The sequence below is a fragment of the Lytechinus pictus genome, chromosome 12 (genome assembly GCF_037042905.1).
Source record: "Lytechinus pictus isolate F3 Inbred chromosome 12, Lp3.0, whole genome shotgun sequence".
Lineage (NCBI taxonomy): Eukaryota > Metazoa > Echinodermata > Echinoidea > Temnopleuroida > Toxopneustidae > Lytechinus > Lytechinus pictus.
The window spans coordinates 31,359,759-31,379,108 of record NC_087256.1 but is presented as its reverse complement, the minus strand read 5'-3'; the positions used below and the strand labels follow the sequence as shown (position 1 = coordinate 31,379,108).

The 19,350-nt window shown below is 35.2% G+C and overlaps 1 protein-coding gene across 1 annotated transcript; it reads right to left on the bottom strand.

Moving 5' to 3' along the window:
• Positions 1-420: 420 nt before the first annotated feature.
• LOC129272797 (peroxisome proliferator-activated receptor alpha-like) lies at positions 421-19,102 on the bottom strand. The gene is made up of 7 exons (XM_054909902.2): positions 18,990-19,102; positions 18,241-18,347; positions 17,269-17,419; positions 15,461-15,672; positions 14,721-14,873; positions 7,114-7,348; positions 421-5,310 (listed from the first exon to the last, which is right to left on the bottom strand). Exons 1-7 carry the CDS (start codon positions 19,024-19,026, stop codon positions 5,060-5,062), a joined length of 1,146 nt encoding a protein of 381 aa, XP_054765877.2. The 5' UTR covers positions 19,027-19,102; the 3' UTR covers positions 421-5,059.
• Positions 19,103-19,350: the final 248 nt, after the last annotated feature.

The window sequence follows — 19,350 nt, the reverse complement described above, 5'->3', positions numbered from 1 at the left end:
AGGACACATAACAAATCTTTGAAGACACTCAAAAGCAAGTGAGCGAAGCAACCAAGCATGTAATTTGGGCACTTCTGCATTTTCTACAGTGAAATTGGAGGATTTTGTGCACACTTTTGGTGGATTATGTTATGTGAAAGATTTTCAGTCATAAATGTCAGTTTTCTAAATTTCTGGTGGGAACTTACCCCCCCCCCTGCTGTTTATGGCCATGTTATGCAATATTGTATCAACTATATTTAGATCATACTTCTCCCAGGTGGTACAGATTTCTGCGGTCCCAGAGGAATTGACTAAGGCAGAGATACAATGTATCTGTAGCATTTAAGCATCCCAAAATTGGAGCTAAGATTTAAACTTGTTCCTCGCAGAAATCATGTTTTTTTATTCTGACTGGGCATTACATCAAAGGGGAAAACCTTCTAGAATGGAATATATATAGCCATTTAATTCAAGTCACCAATCATGACAGAAAAGAGGAGACAAACACAACACAAACTTCTATCCAGTTTTTGTCAACTATATGAATATAAAAAGAAATGTATGCAGCCTCTACAAGTAGTAGAAATCATACTCAGTAAATAAATAAAAAACAATCATAATTACGCTAAAAACAGACATTATTTTAGGATTTTTTTCTTCCTAAAACACTAACACTATGCTTGAGCAATGTTTTGTCTAGAGAATTAAAGAAGTTTCCAGAATGATGCAAATTATGTAAACATGGCATGGATGTTATGATATAATGGGTCTCAGCTCCTGACAAAATCATCTTTAACTTGAATTCTTAAACAGATTGTGAATTCTTTCCATGGATAAATATCATCTAATTTTTCTATCACACATACGTTTGGATGCAAACATCTACATTTTAATTTTCATAATTTCACCAAATAATTTTATTACTATTTGGGAGAAAAATATTAAAGTACCAACAAGCATAACGCACTGTAAACGAAACTTAACAGCTTTTAATCTTAATCAAAACATATCACCACTTAAAAAAAAATCAAGAAAATACTGATACATGTAGGTCAAGAGACAACAAACATACATATCTTTATCATCTTAAACTTCTTTTCCACACCTCCATCTTCAAAACAGGGTTGTTGACCTTCGATAATAAAGTACACGTGCCAACAAGTTGACGTACCTTATGTATTCGTTCAAGAAGGATATTTTAATTTCACACAAATTAAATCTATGGATCCAACATCTATTGCAGCTTTTGTAAAAGATTTCTGTTCATTGTAAATCCAGCATGACATGAATTCATGTCTGAGATTGTTTTATTGTCACATATCACGTTGTAAGAAAATCATAGAAAAGATGCAATCAAAAATTCAATTAATTACATAATTGTATAAAAAGTCTTAAAAAGTATCAGTCATATCTAACTGCATTACAGGGCTAAGGTCGCATTTCAATTGGAGATACTTTTAATACAAAAATAAATCTAGAATATCTATCATTAAAAGCATATGATTAACACCATTCACTTAATAAAGCATCACTTGTAAAGACAAATTAGAGTTGCATCAAAGTACCAAGAAAGACAATATGAGCACATACATGAAGATTTTCTATTCAGTTCATACAGTTGTATGACCTACAATGTCGTTTAACCCATTTGATACTCAATTCTATACTTTCCATTTGAGTTTTGTACAGTACTACAGGGTTCAGTCCCTTCCAGAAGGCTACATGTTAAATGCTAAAGAATAATTTACTTTTTAAAGAAAAAGGGAATTACAATCACTGAAATTGATAAATGATAAAATTTACAACTTGAAATGAGAAAATATATGAAGAATATGAAAAGAGATCAGCCTTTTCCAAATGTTCTATAATAGCAAAGGTACAGATAATAATTGTTAAACAGAATCCAGACATAGCCATTCCATTCATGTTAGGAAAGAAAAGGAATCCAAATATTACTGTCCCCTTTTTGGGGGACAAAAATCTTACCCCTTTTGGTTCGCCTACTGTTGTAAGGGAATATTAAAATATCATTAAATTAATGAATTAAAACATTCATTTTAGGCCGGGGGGGGGGGGGGAATTTGCTTCCTAAATGTATCCCAGTGATGCATGCATACTGTTGTTGAATCTTGAAATTGAAATATTTTTAAAGTCTGAAACATCAATTTTCTGGTTAAGTTGTCAGCCAATGCATCAAACTAGAGGAGTGCCCATTAAACTTACCCCCCCAAAAAAAATATTAATTCCATAACGACCACTCAAATTAAGATTCTAAATTTATGAATCTACCAAAGAAATAAGTCAGTTGTTTAAAGATGACTGAGTTGCCAACACGTAATATCATAATCATAATCAGGAAGGGTTTGTATGCCAGTCAGAAAAGAGCAAATGTATGTTTCATAAAGGAACTACAACTGTTACAACTTTTCTATTATGGCAAATACCATGGTAACAGGGCTCATCAGCCAATCAGAATCAAGCTTTCCATGGTAGTTGCCATAATGACAAAGTTACAATAGTTGTAACTCTTTTTATGAAACAGGCCCCAGAGGATCCTAAAACAACCAGGAATGTGTTTCACAAGTATGACTTTGAGTTGCAGAGTTGCACTTAAATGTCCAGTGGCATACCATTTAAAAGACATCACTGCATTGGTCAAATCATCCTAAGAGGGAGTATGCTACTGCATATTAATCAATAAGATTACATATTTCATATCATGTGTACGTCAACACTAACCATGACTTTAACTTGCACTTAACTCTTTTTGAACCCCCCGGACATATTTTGTAAATGGTAATTTTAAGAAATCATTTCTGTCCTGAACCCTTGATATTAAATCATGCACACATTACCATCACACTATAAATGCATAATCCGGACTTTGTAACACAAAGTTTTAGTTCTTGATTACAGGTGGGTGTTTCATAAAACTTTTGGTAAGATACAAATGACTTTACGCACGACTGGTGACCCTTTCTTGTGCCAAATGATGTATCCCTATGTAGCTGACTTAGCCTTTTAGAACATGTTCCAGTCGTCCAGTTGTGTGAAGTCGTTCGTAACTTTATGGACATCTTTATGAGACATCCACCAGTGCTAAATTTTACACTTTATTACGTTGAATATTATTGTACAATCAAGCGAACAAAAAGACTATGGCCCGTATTCTGAAGTCGGGTTTAATTTAAACTCTGGTCTATAAGTTAGTGGTATAACTATGGATAGCCAATTGTGACATAAATCTCTAACAGTAGAGGTTCATTGTATCAGCTCATTTGACTCTCAAAACCATTCTTAACTGTCTGGGAATGATGAATAAGATAATTGTCTTCACTTATTAAAGAATTAGGAAAGAGCACAGTTAACATAAGAAACATACTTTGTGAACAAATTTCTACATGTTTGGCTTCCCATGATTTTATCACAGAGTCAGACCACGTTCTAAAATAAACCCGGGTTCAGAATACGGGCCTATATGATCGATCGCTATAAAGCCCTGTGCCAATGGCAATGTTGATTGCAGGGGTAACATACTCTACTTGATAAAAAGATAAATAGATCTTGCTTTAGTCCACTCTCAAACGGGTCATGGTCTTGGAGCGACTTCATGAACTGTCTGTTTTGATCTACAGCGACGACGATCCGGAGAGAGAATGACATACGGTCCAGTTGAAATAACAGAGCTGTATGCTCTAGCACCATGCTAATAATATAATGATATAAAACCAAGATGAGTTCTTCATACTGATACAGAAATGTTGTCATAGACAGGATCTAAGTACACATCCAGCACAGGCTGTTGATATCAGGTGATTTGACGGGCTGTTTTAGTACAGTTTCTATCGAGGACTATACAAGTAGATGACACATCATTGCCATGTTGTGTACTATAAGAGTATTACATCACGCAGTGCGATTTGAAAGAACATATCCAGCATGGGCTTTAGATGTTCCGTGAGTTGTCATGAATTGTACTATCATGTATCCCAAGTTGAAAATTCACATCTAGCACATGTATGCTCCAGACGTCACCAGTAGGTAATCACGTTGCATATTATAATAGTACTGTGCACATACGTGTAATGCACATTCTGTGAGACATCACAAGAGTTGTTATGGTTATCACAATACTATCAGGTAGTTGACTTGAGAGTACAGTCGAGAGTAGACATCCTGCACAGGCCTTGGACATCAAATGAGTTGACATATGGCTTGTTACAGTACCATTATAGTATTATCAGGTAGTTTAGGTTAAAAGGATACATCTAGCACAGTTTGTAAACCACATATAAGTTGCCATGTGGCCTGTTATAGTGCTATCATAGTACTATCATGTACTTGAAGTTGAACGGACATTTCCATCACATGCTGCAGACGTTATACTAGTTGACAAGTAGTCTGTTATAGTTCTATTAAAGTACCATCACTTGGTGCAAGTTGAAAGTACACATCTAGCACAGGTTTCAGAAGTCATGTGAGTTGTCATGTGACCTATGGTAGAACTAACTGGTATTTCATGTTTAAGGAAAACATCTAGCACAGGGATGTAGGCGTCACATTAATTGCCACGAATAGTACTAGCATAGTACTATCAGGTAGCCCCAGTTAAAAGTACACATCTCGCTCAGGCTGTATACGTTATGAGAGTCGTCATGTTATCTGGAATAGTAAAATGGAGAGCATGATAACGAGAGCTTTCAACCTTAATTGCTAGACATACTACCTGGTACCCATTTATCACCTGGGTGGAGAATTGCAAATTGTGGATCAACGCCTTGCCACAGGACCCTAGGCTACAGTGGGATTCGGAACCCAGAGCCCTCTGATTACAAGGCGAGAGTCAGAACCGCTACACCAAGATGCTCCCACATCAAGCCGTCCAAGCTGAAAGTAGACATCCAGCACATACCATCATAGTCCTATCAAATAGTTCAAGTTAAAAGTATGTATTTAGCACAAGCGGTAGGCATCACAGTTGTCATGTGGCCTGAGTTAGTACTATTAAAGCACTATCAAAGTACTTTCAGGTAGTCTATGTTAGAGAAGTTCAAATTGTGAGCACCCAAAGCAAAAATCAATAAAGTCCAAATATTTCCTTGATAAGCGGTGGAGGACCTGAATAGGAAGGATCGTCCATCAGCATGAGTTGTTGGACCTGCTTGATATGGTCCAGTACTAGTTGCCTGAGGTCTACGAGAAGGGATAGGAGTCTGGGGAGGAGTATCCTGTGATTACTGTGATTGGTTCTTAGTTCCATCTGGATCGCCTCTAAGACCTGTTCCTGGAACTTCTCCACCTCGTCACGTTCTATTAATTCATCCCGATCTGAATGGATAAAGGAGGCAAAAAAGAAGTGAGTCCTCAATAATTTCTCAATTATTCTTATTCTCAGTCTACTACTTGACTCAAATTTTAAACATTTACCAATTATACAATGTCTAGAGTGAAGACTAGACTCCAAACTCTCTGTCTGTGAGGCAGTCATGGTACATAGTGGATCTAGTCTCACTACTTCAGACTCTGCATTATGCACAATGCGAATTGTGAACACCAAAGGTCTGTGCATGCAGACTAGTCTATTACAGTCGTGTGATAGAATTAGAAGCAAAACCTAGGCGATAATAATATAACTCCTCTTAATAATGACAAAACAATACCCACTTCAAACTTAAAATCTTTAGACTTAGTTTCACAGGAACATCTCCAAAAGCACTTTCAACTCGCATTGTCTATCAGTTTTTTACTGTCTAATCTCAATATAACAGTGGAGCCAATGTGAATGTATGAAGATAATGTATAACTGCTGAGATAACCAAGCTACTACTACTTCTATTATTCATACAACTACATTAGTATGTACAACTTTGTATTCTACTCATGCTGCTAATATAAAGGGTACACCCATTTTACATCTGGATGGACAGAGGCAAATGAAGATTAAAGACATTCACAGTTTGATTAAAACTGTTCTGTCAAAGGGGCACCCATTTTTGAAGACCGAGAGTTGCAAATGCAGATTACTGTCTTTTCTAACTTAGACTTTACAACAATTTGTCAAAAGGGCACCCATTTTTGTAGACTGAGAGTTGCAATAGTAGATTAGTCTTTTACAGTTTGACTTAACAACTACTCTGTCAAAACAGCAACCCATTTTACACATAGATTGAGGGCTTCAAATAAAGATTTATGTCTTGCAAAGCTTAATTGGACAACTACTACATGTATGTCAAAACGATACCGTTTTCAAACCAAAATGAAGATCACTGTCTTGCCAAACTTGGACTTTACAACAATGCTGTCAAAGCATAAAAGTATACGTTTCTGTTTCAAATAAAGACCAACTTCTTTCACAGTTTGACTTAAAGGGATGGTCTAGGCTGGAGATATTTATATCTCAATAAATATAGTAAAATTAACAGAGCAAAATGCTGAAAATTTGATAAAAATCTGTTAACAAATAACAAGTTATTAGATTTTAAAGATTTGCATTATTCCAGTGAAACAGTTCTATGCATGTCTTTATGAATATTCATTAGGTGTGCTGATGATGTCATATTCCAACTTGTTCTTTTGTATTTTATTGTATGTAATTAGGTTTATTCAAAAATTTTCTACCAAGAACTAAAACAATTGGATTGACAACTGATTAAGTAAAGTGCATTATTTATTCATTGCTGCAACTTATTTTATCATAATGGAGGCACATCATTTATACATGTATGAAAAAATGAAACATTTATGATTTCATGAAATATCATAGGAAAAAGGAAAGTGGGGATGTGACATCATCAGCCCACCTAATAAATATTCATGACCATGTGCACATAACTGTTTTTACAAAATATTGATAAACTTTAAAATTCCATAACTTTGTTATTTGTTATCCGATTTTGATGAAATTTTCAGCATTTTGCTCTGTGAATTTTACTCTATTTATTTAGATATAAATATGTTCCTTTAACCACTATTATGGTCAATGGGTACCAATAATACACCCAGAGAAGTCTCAAATGTAGATACCAATAAACATCTTATCCATATCATTATGTAACCAGTACCCATAATGCAATGCCTCTCAATGGATCATTCATTTATGCAACAATTTCTCCACTCCCACTAGCGACTTACCGGGTGATGTTAACGACAGGACACAAAAGAGTGCCAGCTCTCTATCCGTCAGGTTCAGCTTCCTCATTTTCTCAAAGAACTTGAACTTGCCGTCGAAGAAGGAGATTTCTAGCTGCTCCAACATCTTCTTGGTGAAGAAGACGCCATCTGTGGGGAACCATAGTCCATCTGATGCATACCTTGATGACGTTGCGATCAAGGCTACTTCAAAGGCAGCATGCTTCAGGAGACAGACCTGTAGAAGACAAAAGCAATATGGATTGTTGTCTAAATCTGAAGGTGGTTTATTGTAATGTGGTCCATGATTAAACAAAAAAATCATCACTAAATCAGACTAGGTCGGACAGCAAAGACCAGTGGTGAGTTAATGGGAGTTGTGACAAGCGCCTGTACTCCAAGCTACATGGGGAGGGGAGGGGGGGGGAATTACAAGGTGTAGAGGAGGTTCAAGGTTGAAGCCCTGTGGACCATTTTTCAGAGAGATGCCACTGATCCGATCAACCACAACTATGGAAAGCCAGTACCACCAACTTCTACCATGCTTGTTTGTTCAAAATGTCCTATAAATATGATTTATACTCACACATTCATTGTTGTCTTGACAATTCAGTGAGCTTCCCCTTTCTTTACACAGGACAATGTGCAAATTTCAGTGAGGAAAAATTATAATGATGGATTTCAATATAGTTGAAGTTGATCGAATCAATCATAACTATTTGTAAGATGGGGCCCTGGTCACGTCTTTCGGATGGTGATATCAAATTTTGGTCCCAGAAGTAAATAATCATTCCTGGGTGATACAAGTCTGTAAAAACTCAATTACACAAACATATTCATCTACAGTGTAGATATCTACAAATGTTGAGATGAGGGGACCACCATACAGTTGGAATTCTCCTGGCAGGCATAGCCTCCATGTCAGGCAAGCCACTGCTCTTGGCTACCCATGCTGTCTATCTGCTGTAAGCTCCTTACAGTGTTTGGCAAGCCATGATTGTTTGTTGCCTTTTTTGTAAAGTTAAGCCATGACTTCTCTTCCATCTTAAAGGATCAGGTAATGTGATTAAAAAGAGATACAGTGGGTGATTTCAAGTTCAGTGTTGACCTTTTGGTGTTGGTGTTAGGTCAATTTTCAAACGATTATAACACCAAACATAAAATGAAGATGGTCCCGAAAAGTCACTCACTAGTTGTTGAGATGTCAATAATGTGATCTGGATCAGTTTTACAAACTCTGAATAAGTTTTGGAGCTAGGGGAAGCAATCCAAATTTCAACACCAACACCAAGGCCAACACTGGACTTGAAACCACCCAGTATACATATCTCTGGCCCACATTGCCCTCAAAGCCCCCCCCCCCCCCTCTGTAGTGTATACCAGTGCTTCCAGTAAAGTTATTGCATCCTTTTTATTTCCGCTCGTTTACTTCGCTCACTCGAATACAATCACTTATCCCACATGGCAATCGCCGCTTCTGAGAAAGGAGCTTACATGATTGCAATTCTTGCCAACTGTTTCACAAAAGAAAGCTTTGAAATTAATTAAGTGGACCGACCACATCAACCCTCATTAATCTTGATTGTCTTCTTCCATACACCCCCAAAAATAAACAAATTTTTTATATTTTTAAATAAAAGGTAGTGACATGACATTTGCATTGTAAAATATATGAAATTGTTTCATTTGTTTCATTTCACTTCAATGGACAATATTGAGTGAAATGAAATGATAATTAATATAAGTAATATATTATCCCCCCCCCCCCATTAAAACGAACTTGTTATACCTTCTGGTATTTTGCATTGTGTAAATAAATGCCATTTACTTTTGTTTCATTTCACTTCTATCAATATTGAGAGAAATGATGATGATGATGATTCACAGCATTTATATTGCGCCATATTTCTGTTTAAGAACATTCATCGCCACAGGCTCATCCAATTTAGCCAATTACTACAACTGTATCTGCTGAAATAAGTGAATTTTGAGAGACGATTTGAAGAGCTCAATGTGAAATGATAATTATAATTTACATATTCTTTCGTCTTCAAATGCAAAAGTAACTTTCAAACAAATGAGAGGTTTATTTCCTTCTTCAAAAGTCATTATCATTTACATGTATTTCCTGTACAACATTAAGGCACATGATGATGTATTCAATTCTTGATCATTATATAGGGAAACAGCACAGGGAGTATTAATGCCTTGTGATTAAAGGATGGATCTTCAGATTATTTGAAGAATGAGAGAACAAACAATAAAACGAGTGGAAATCAAATCTCTAACTTGTCTATTATAACTGATTATTAAGCACTTTGAATAATCATCAGGGCCCCCCCCCCCTTCTTGATCAACCACAGCTATGGGTGGCCAGCAATGTCAACATCCAAAATGAAAATTTGTTCAAAATATTTTCTAGACATGATGTATTCATACATTCATCATTCTCTTGAAGATTCAGTGTGATTATCTTTCATTACTTAGGAGATTGTGCAAATTTCCTATAGAAAATATTATGGTATGGTTGGATTTCCATAATAATAATAATTAACATCATTTATATAGCGCTTATCACAAAGAATGTCTCTAAGCGCTTAAGGAAAATAAATAGAAAGACAAGAAATTCCAGCTAAAATTGAATTATACATGTTGACAGTTGAAAGTAGACAGTTGAAGCTACATGTACATATGCTAAGGACGATCTATTTAACAAATACAGTTGAGATTGATTGGATCTTTGTAAGACAGGGCCCAGAAGTTCATTTCTAGACTGAAATATAAAACACATATAAGCGCAAGAATACGAATGAGCTTGGTGGGTAAATGTTTTGAAATAGTGAGGTGCAAATCTCTGTCTAGGTCTTATCCTTTGGAACCACAGAATAAAGTTAAATAGTAGACCTATGTAGTTATCAGTTTGCAAAAATCTGACCCTGTATTGCAAAGACTGTATGGAAATCCATCCATCCGTACCATAATTTTTTTTCTACAGGAAATTTGCACAATCTCCGTAATAAACAAAGAGAATCAGACTGATCCTTCAAGAGAACGACGAATGTATGATTATACATCATATTCAGAAAACATTTTGAACAAATTTGCATTTTAGATGATGATGTTGCTGGCCATCCGTAGTTGTGCTCAATCGGATCAATCGCAACTCTTTGTAAGACGGGGCCCAGATCTGAAAAAAAAATGGTTCCTCTCAAAGCTATATAATTACAGTGTATTCAGATATTTTTTGATATACAGAATGTACGTGTAGTGTATTCACATGGTTATCTAACCTAATGTAAATGTAAACATTTGAGATCGTAAATTAATGCTACTCCCATTGTACCCTCAACAAGATCCAAATTTATTGCTCTGATATGAGTAATTTTATCTATCTGCATTAAAGGAGAATGAAAAATTGGAGCATAAACAATTTTAATGAAAGAAAGAATTAAGTTCTCCCTTATAAACATGACCACACATCTTGATTTCATTTTCTCAAGTTCCCTCCTCTCTCAGGTTCACTTCCTTGAAGGGATAATGACCGCTTAAAACAGAAACCTCGGCTTTTATTTTCTTAGTAATGGTACCCACTTCAATTGTGTACTTGAGGAGAGTGAAAATCTTGAAGGAAACCACTCCCTGGTTTTAAATACCACAATAACATTCAGTTTCAAATGAATAGCTCCAAAATTTAAAGGGAAATCTTTACAATGTACCGGTACACATGCTTGATGACAAACTGCTGGCTATGAAAGAGTATACGGCATGGCATTAGCCAAAGGTCATGTCGAAATGTCATAGTCTAGTGGTTCTGACTCCCCCTTTGCAATCAGAGTGTCGTGGGTTCCAAGCCCAGCCACTGCGTTAATTTCATTAAGCAAGATATTTATCTAAATCATACTGCACTTGACCCAGGTGTAATAAATGGGTACTAGCAGGAAGGAATACCTCAAAAAGATGTGAGCACCAAAATGATGGATATATACAAAAGAAAAAGAACCTATATCATGATTATTATTACTAGTATATCATTATTCTCTCTCCCTTGATAAAGTAATGATTCATGGAAATCGTGTCCAATATGTAGGCATCTTTCAGCCCACTGCTCGACAGCTCTATTAAAAACAAAAATACATGGAGACTAGATACACATATTGCATTTATTTAAAAAAAAAAAAAAATGGGGGGGGGGGGAGGGGTTGGGAGGCAAGAGATTCCCTGACCCAGATCAATAAGTATATCAAATGGGTGTGCTATGATGTCATGTTGTTATAATTTGCATAATCCAAGCCCAAGCATAGCTGGCCACCAAGCAGTCACTGCCCAGCCCATCCATGATATCAGAGCTGCCAAGTTGTATTTTGCATTTTCAGTATTCTTATCCCCCAAAATCAGTATTTTTACCGTGTGAGATAAATATTTTGTATTTTTCCCCCAAAAAATGTATTTCATAATAAAATGCTTGGCGCACTCGCCCATCACGGCGCTCAAGCTGCATGCAAGCTACAATGTGCACTGCTCTTGCAGATGAAAAAAAAAAACATTGAAACTTGTGTATATCTCACCCTGGTTTTTACAAAATAATTGAAAAAAAAACAAGTTACCTGAAATTACATTGATCTAATAACCATATTTGTGTACGTTTTATGAAATAGAGACATATAGAAATGATTTTTCTCAATAAATTTCGATTTCGTTCGATTTTAAATACAAAAAACGTATTTTTTAAAGAAAAAACGTACTGCCGTATTTTGGTTGCAAAAACGTACTAAATACGGAAAAATCGTACTACTTGGCAGCTCTGTCACTGCCCAGCCCATCCATGATATTGACCAGATTCAAGACAAAATATCGCACAAACCATGTAAGGGTGCAAAGCTACATGTACTAGTCTTCCAACCACATCATAGATCTGTAATATCATTTCAAGCCTTAGATTTTTTTTTTTTTTAATGAATAATACAAAGGGCAAAAAGAGATATATTCAAGGACTATCAAGCTGTACTAGTATCTAAAAATTGTGAAAGAGTTTATCCCCATGATGCAATTTCTTAATCTGTTATGTGATGTCATTAACACTGAAACAAAGATTACTTTGAATTGACAGGTCATATCATCAAAGGAAAGGGGTGCATTTCATAAATATTTTGTCAGTCATTCTCGCTGACGAGTGTTGGAAGCTACCAAAAATCACTGCATCTGATTGGGTGAAAGCAACTCTGTCAGTGAAAGTCACTTACATCTCATGAATTGCCTCTTATGTCATTGTTATCGGCACAATACATCTCTATTTATCGCTTGTCTGAGTTTGAATTCTTTCCTTTGTTTGTTTACCACAACCATCTGTGTTCCTCTTTTTTATCCTTTCCTTTAGATCAATTCTACTACAGGGTACCCCAGAAAAATGCACTTCTATTGATTACTACTTGGTGTTTTGCGAAGGTTAATTGTGAGCAATGGGGATCCTTCCTTGGGTGATATACACGGGGTTGTCGGTCACACTTGGTGGTTGTTTCGTAAAGTCATTCATAAGTTATGAGTGACTTTAAGAATTACTGGTGATTCTTTCTTATACGCTGAATCATTACCAATCAACATTTCGTGTACGCACCATTTACCACAAAAAAAGGGTCACCAGTCGTATTAAGTAATGTTGCTTGTAACTTATAAAAAGCTTTATGAAACACCCACCACAAGGTTTTAGCCAGTGTATGCCGACATATGAAGGCAATCGCAAGCCTTCTTTATTGATATCAGTAATCATTACCTTTTGATAAAAACACAAATGATTCTTCATACATGTATGTAAAGGTTTGAATTCGTAATAAATTGTGTTGTTAAGAAAGTGCAATCCTTGATATTAAGAAATGGGATTAAAGGAAAAAGTGTCTAGTCACACGTACAGCACGTCAGCATATGACACTTAAAAAACGTCCAATTGTGTCAGCTCATTTAATCAGACCCCCAATCAGCTACATTACAGATCAAAATTCATCTAAAACCTGTTTCCCACAGTCACAATTTGTGCCACGATTGAAACCGGGGTCTTAAACATGTAGTAATTGTAGTGATCATGTCAGATCTTGAGGTCAGTCGTGGAAATTGTTGTGATAGTATAAAAAGAGTTTTGACGGTTCAAAAATTTTCGCGATCAGATAAAAAGGGCAATCGTAACAGATCGGTGGGAACGAGGTATCATTACAAAGCATATGAATGTAACATTCATTCAAAGTTAAATTATCACAAACAGGAACACATTTTGATATCTCATTGCACACAGGAAAAGGTCATCGGTCACTTGTAAAGTTTGACGAAACATAATATGAAAAGCTTCATGAAAAGACACTCTGTTTCATATAGCATTTCTTTAGGAATTCAATTTTAATCATTACTCAGTATGTCTGCATTGAATAAAATCAAAATATCACCTCCTCAACACAACAAAAAACACATTTTTTTATATTCAAAAGTATCCTATTCAATATGATAAAGCATTAGTTTCTATAACACAAAATTCTTCTTTCTAGGCAGGCTGTAGACTGGGATCAATATTGAACATTTGTTCTGTTCAGCAATTGAGGCTTCCGTGGGGGATGTAATTTATGAGCGGTATCAGTTTAGAGATCATTATCAGCAGTAAATCAATCACGCCAAGACTTCCTTACAAGCAAGGCCTTCTGCTGCAAAATAGGCCTGAAAGCTATCAAATTATATAGATTGATAAGCAAATGTAATACATTCCAGAAATAAAAATAAAAGAAATTCTTTTATATCACAAACAGGAAACTTAATCATGTTTTCATTTTGGTGTAACTCACAAATGTGCCTACTGCATATTAAATTTCATAGTTAAAAAGCAAATGCAATATTCCAGGAATTAAACAATTTTTTTTCCTTCAAATTACCATTTTGATAATGTTTTATTTTTTCATTTGTATTTCTTCTATTTTTTTAAATCTATTACACAATATAGGTCCCACTTTTTATGGAAAGGAGAAGACGAATGATGCAATTATAAGGCATGCTTGCCAATCAGTTATACTCCAAGGGGAAATTGTGATCAGTGGAAATGGGTCAAAACCAATCAATAACACTTGATCATTGTGCAGTGCAACAGTAGCAAATAGTGTACTCAAATAACAATTAAACATTCAATATGCTACTGATGTATTTATTAACATGTATAGTATTTCGATATAAGAAAAAAGACATCACGTTTGGCTTGAATAATCTGTGTTGGTGATTTTAATTTGCTCTTTTTCCAGCTTATACATGTACTTCATGATTCTACAAAGTTCAGTTATGAAACTGTACCAGAGGCCTGTTTCATAAACTGTTGTAACCATGCCACAATGGCAACTACCATGGTAACAGGGCTCAGCAGCCAATCAAAATCAAGGTTACCATGGTAGTTGCCATAAGGGCACAGTTACAAGTCCTTTATGAACGGGCCCCAGATTTACATCTGCAATGGTATAGTGACAATTGAATTAACATTGGTTTTACAGAATTTCTCACAAAATCAGTGTTTACTGCAACTACATCCATTTATTTTCAATAGTTAACAAAGAAAAAGACCAAGAATTTACAAAGATGTGGATTCTTCTTACCTGATCATTTAAATCTAGATTCTTGAATTCCTGGAGCTTCTTTGCAAACTTCGCCAGACTTTCTATGATCGCTAATAATGCCCCTCTGCAGAATTTCGTGAGGGCCTCTTTCTCTGTGAGTTCCTTCATAGATTTTTGGTCGTCATTTTTACTCTGATGCAGAAAGAGAAAAAAAAGTTGGACGTAGCACTGAGCCCTTAGGATCTTTAATAAAACAAGTTGAACGGCTCTAGTGCTCTCACCTGCATTACACAATTCAAGAGAGCAGCAATGCTGCCTTTGAAAACAAATGAACAATTTTCTACAAAAAAAATAGCCATTTGATAATAAAATACTAACTTTGTCAACCTCAAATGACCTTTAAACTTCACCTTATAAACTGAAATATCAGTCATCTATTTGCAAATTTTTAATAACTTTTATAGATATATAAAGAGATAGGGATTTTAAACTTGAAGTATTATACTATAATATCATCAAATGACCTTTAAACTTCACCTTATAAACCAAAATTTCAGTCATCTATTTGCAAATGTTTGATAACTATTATAGATATATAAAGAGATAGGGACTTTAAACTTTAAAATATCTATATTAGTAAAGAGAGAAATACCATCCTTTACTTGAATTCATTCAAAAGGTATACATTTTAAGCAGGATCTCTCATAACCAGACTATTATCACTTCGCTAAACAAGAAAACAGGATATCCTCCTATTCCATGACTAAAGAGGATCTTACGTTGTGTTCTTTGCTCCGGGACGCTCTGGCTCCCACCGGCATAGAGATGAACTGTCCCATCCACATGTTAATATATATACTGTGTATCCTGTCTGTAAGCTCCCTGATTTCAGCCCTGTGTTTCTCCTCCTCCGTCGCCTCCGTCTCCTCGTCCTTCAGCTCCTCCAGGAGCCGCAGCCTCTCCTCCCTCGGCATGCGACCAAACCTGGAGGCTGCCCAAAATAACAGAGAAAATAAACATTGTGATTGCGTGGTCAACAGCTGAGATTTCTCATTCCTTTTTAAATTCTCAAAAGACTTTGTTTCAAGTTTTATGTATTCTATTTTATTTATCTCTAATTAATCGATTTTAGTTCGTCAGTCACTTTGCCAGTCATTTATTTATTCACTTCTATAATATTTTATCTTATAATTTATTCTCATTGCTTATTTATTTATTCATCTATTTATTTATCTATCTATTTATTTATCTATTTATTATTTCTTAGTTCATTCATTTATTCATCTAGTGTTATTTTTAATTTTTTCATTTTATTTAATTTTATTCAATTCTTTTTTTTTTTTTTTTTTTTTTGGGGGGGGGGGGGAGAATCTCCCACCAGTCTTTTTCAGTCTTATATACATGTACACTGATACATAACTGTACATTAATTACAAAATGTTAAAATCAGTTCTCTTTCAGGCAAGAGTTATCTAACATTCAGGGTGGTTCTTTCAGAAGGAGTTAAAATAAACACATTACTCCGACAAACATATGCTGCTTGGTTTTCGACCAATCATGAGAAGCACGCTTGATCATGAGTCTGTTGTCGTTGCAACATACTCTTAAATTGGTAAAAATGTGATTTCAAACTTGTGAGGAGTATATGTCTCTGGGAGGGGGTATATATGTCCAGGGTTCTTAGCTTTTCAAGAAAACAAATTTCCCTGATTTTTCCCTGATGAAGTTTAAAAAATCCCTGATAATTATATAAACCCATTCCCAGTTTCACATGTTTTTATAAGTTGCCACAGTGAATTACATGTATTTTCAGTATAAAAACAATAATGTATTACTAATTAGTACCACCATAACCAGTCATTCAATGTATGTTGTTTTGATATGCAACAAAATATAACTGACTACCGTGCTTTCGACTTTTGGGCTGATAAAAATTCCTAGATTTTTCCCTCATTTGAGGCATATCTCCCTGATTTGAGGTATTTTTAAAAATCAAATTCCCTCATTTTTCCCTGACTGGAAAAAGTAAAATAATTTTCCTTGATGGGCTGGGAACCCTGATGTCGGAAATGGAATTTAGGGAACAGTTTATTGCAGGAGAGTTTACATGTGACCCACCAGTCCCCCCCCCCCACAATAAGTTACCAGAGAAGGTTCTATGTAATTGTAAATAGCCAAAATAGTATTTGGTCTTCAAAAAGTCAGTAATGAAATAAGCTTGTCTGATAGAATGATTCTTCTTCATACTGTCAAAATTTGAAGTTATAGTAAAGTATTTAAGATTTAAAAAAAAAAAAAAAAGATGCAAGAGTTTCTTTGACAACACTTTGTTCCAGACTGCTTGTGCTTGGGTGCTTTCACCAAGATTGTGCAGTGTGCACATCCTAGACCTATGCTTATCTTATCCTTTCTTGTTTTTCCTATTCTTTGAAGCTCTCATTGAATATCTTCTACATGTATATTATATCAAGTTCTTGTGTGGATCAATTTTAACAAGTTATGTAACCTTTATCATGCTTAATAAAAAAAAATGACTTTGGGTGACTTATTGTTGGTTATGGGGTGTCAGGTCAATGTATTGACTTACCGTCATGTGACATCCCAACCTGCATACATTTTTGAAAGCGACAATATTGGCACTTGTTTCTTGTTGCTATGTTGATCTTGCATGGTTCCGTCTTGACGAATGGACATGGTTTATAAACTAACTTCATTCTATGTGTTCTTCTGAAGAAACCCTGCAGGAAAGAAAAAAAATAGGATATCTACCAATCAAAATACTGAATTACGCAGATTTCAAGGATTAAGTGATGTTTATTTTTGTTTTAAATCCAGGTCATGAACAGTTTTAGGACAAACCAACTCATATAATATAGTATTTAATAGAAATACACTTTTATTTGGGAAAATATACTTATTCTCATAGCAATGTTTTTAATAATTTACCATACATGTACATGATGATTAACTCAGACTACACTTTACTAGAATGCTAGTTGTAAACTCTTTGATATCAAATTATTTCATTCAAGCAGTGAAAGGCTGTCCAAAATGACTTTAATTTATATAGAATTTGAGGAAAAGCATAATATGAATATCTAACAATTTTAATGACTTACCGGTACTGTACATCATAATAGATTTTCATAAATATAAAAAAAATGCAAGACTACCATAAGCATCCCGTACAAGTATGGGCTAAAACTGTATTTTAGTCACTTGAGTTTTATCATGGCCCTGAGAAATAATTTTCCTGGGGGTACTGCGTGTGTATTTTCCATCTAGGCAGCACCCCCTGGAATTGTGGTAGGTGTGGCAAAATTGATAAATATGCAACCATTAGTAACCCCCCCCCCTTTTTTTTTGCTCCTCAAATTTCTTGGGACCTATAAACGACCTTCATTTTGTAGCGAAACCCTTTTCTTTTTTTTGCTTGTCAAATTTACATCAGCACCCCCTGTAAAAAAAAAATCATTCCCAGGGCACTTAGTTTTATAATAACAGAATACCACCCCTTGAGTAAAAATTAATATTTTTCAAAAGATATCTATGTACTCACTTTACATCCTTCGCATGAATGCACACCATAATGAAAACCTGAAGCTTTATCTCCGCATACTCTACATTTCATACTCAACTCCACATAGTCAAGATATTTGTCACAACCTGCAGATGAGAGGGAAGAAAACAAGGAAAGTTTGGGATAAAAAGATTTCATCTGAAACCTTTCAAACATTTCAATAATGCTTTAAATCATTTCAGCATGTTTTCAAATTATACATTATATCTCTAATGCACCAATCTTGCAAGGGAGAAATATGAATAAAACTAGATCAAAGCAAATTTCCTGATCAAAAAATACTTGGAAATGACAAACTTTGAGGCAGTCTGAATACACCTTATTTCATAATTTATCATGAATTCAAAATCAATCTTACAAACCTGTCTACCTACACACTTTAGTGGAAAAATAATATGCATGTATCCGGATGCTGAAAATTTCACAATGAAGCAGGAGCTAAATTTTAACCATTTTGCCTTAGTTTTATGGTGATATCATTTTTTTCTAAGAACCATTACTGCGAACATTTATCGAGTTGCTGTTAATTTTCAAAACCATCAAATACATGTATCTTCTTATTAGCTGAACTCTTCAGACACACATACTGTAATTCGGATTCTCAATGACATATCGCCAAACTTTAACAGGCCAATGACGGCCGGTTCGTGAAATGGGTGCCTGTACATTGAAATAAATTTTGCAAATTAAAAGAAACGAAAAGGAGAAAATAATTTCAGCCCAGTTACCATACTGAGGAATAGGCATGCTTCGAGCCAGCAGCATCTTAAGGTTCCAAGGGGACGAATCGTATTGAAAAGAGCAGCACAAAATGCAAGAATATTATGAGGCTAATGAAGTGGACCATTCAGCTTAAATGTTATTTGCAGTCTGCCAGCTATGTGTGTACTTTGGAGTTTGAACTGCCGCCTGATTCCAAAGTTTACCCTCAAATAACATCAGCAAATATGTGCAACAAGACAACGTGGGTTTACACATGAACAAATTAATCAAATAAATACCCAATGTGAGTATTTCATAAACCATTTCAGACACTATCATAGGGTCTGTAAAATAATCTGGATGGAATTGCCGGAAACATCTTTTTTC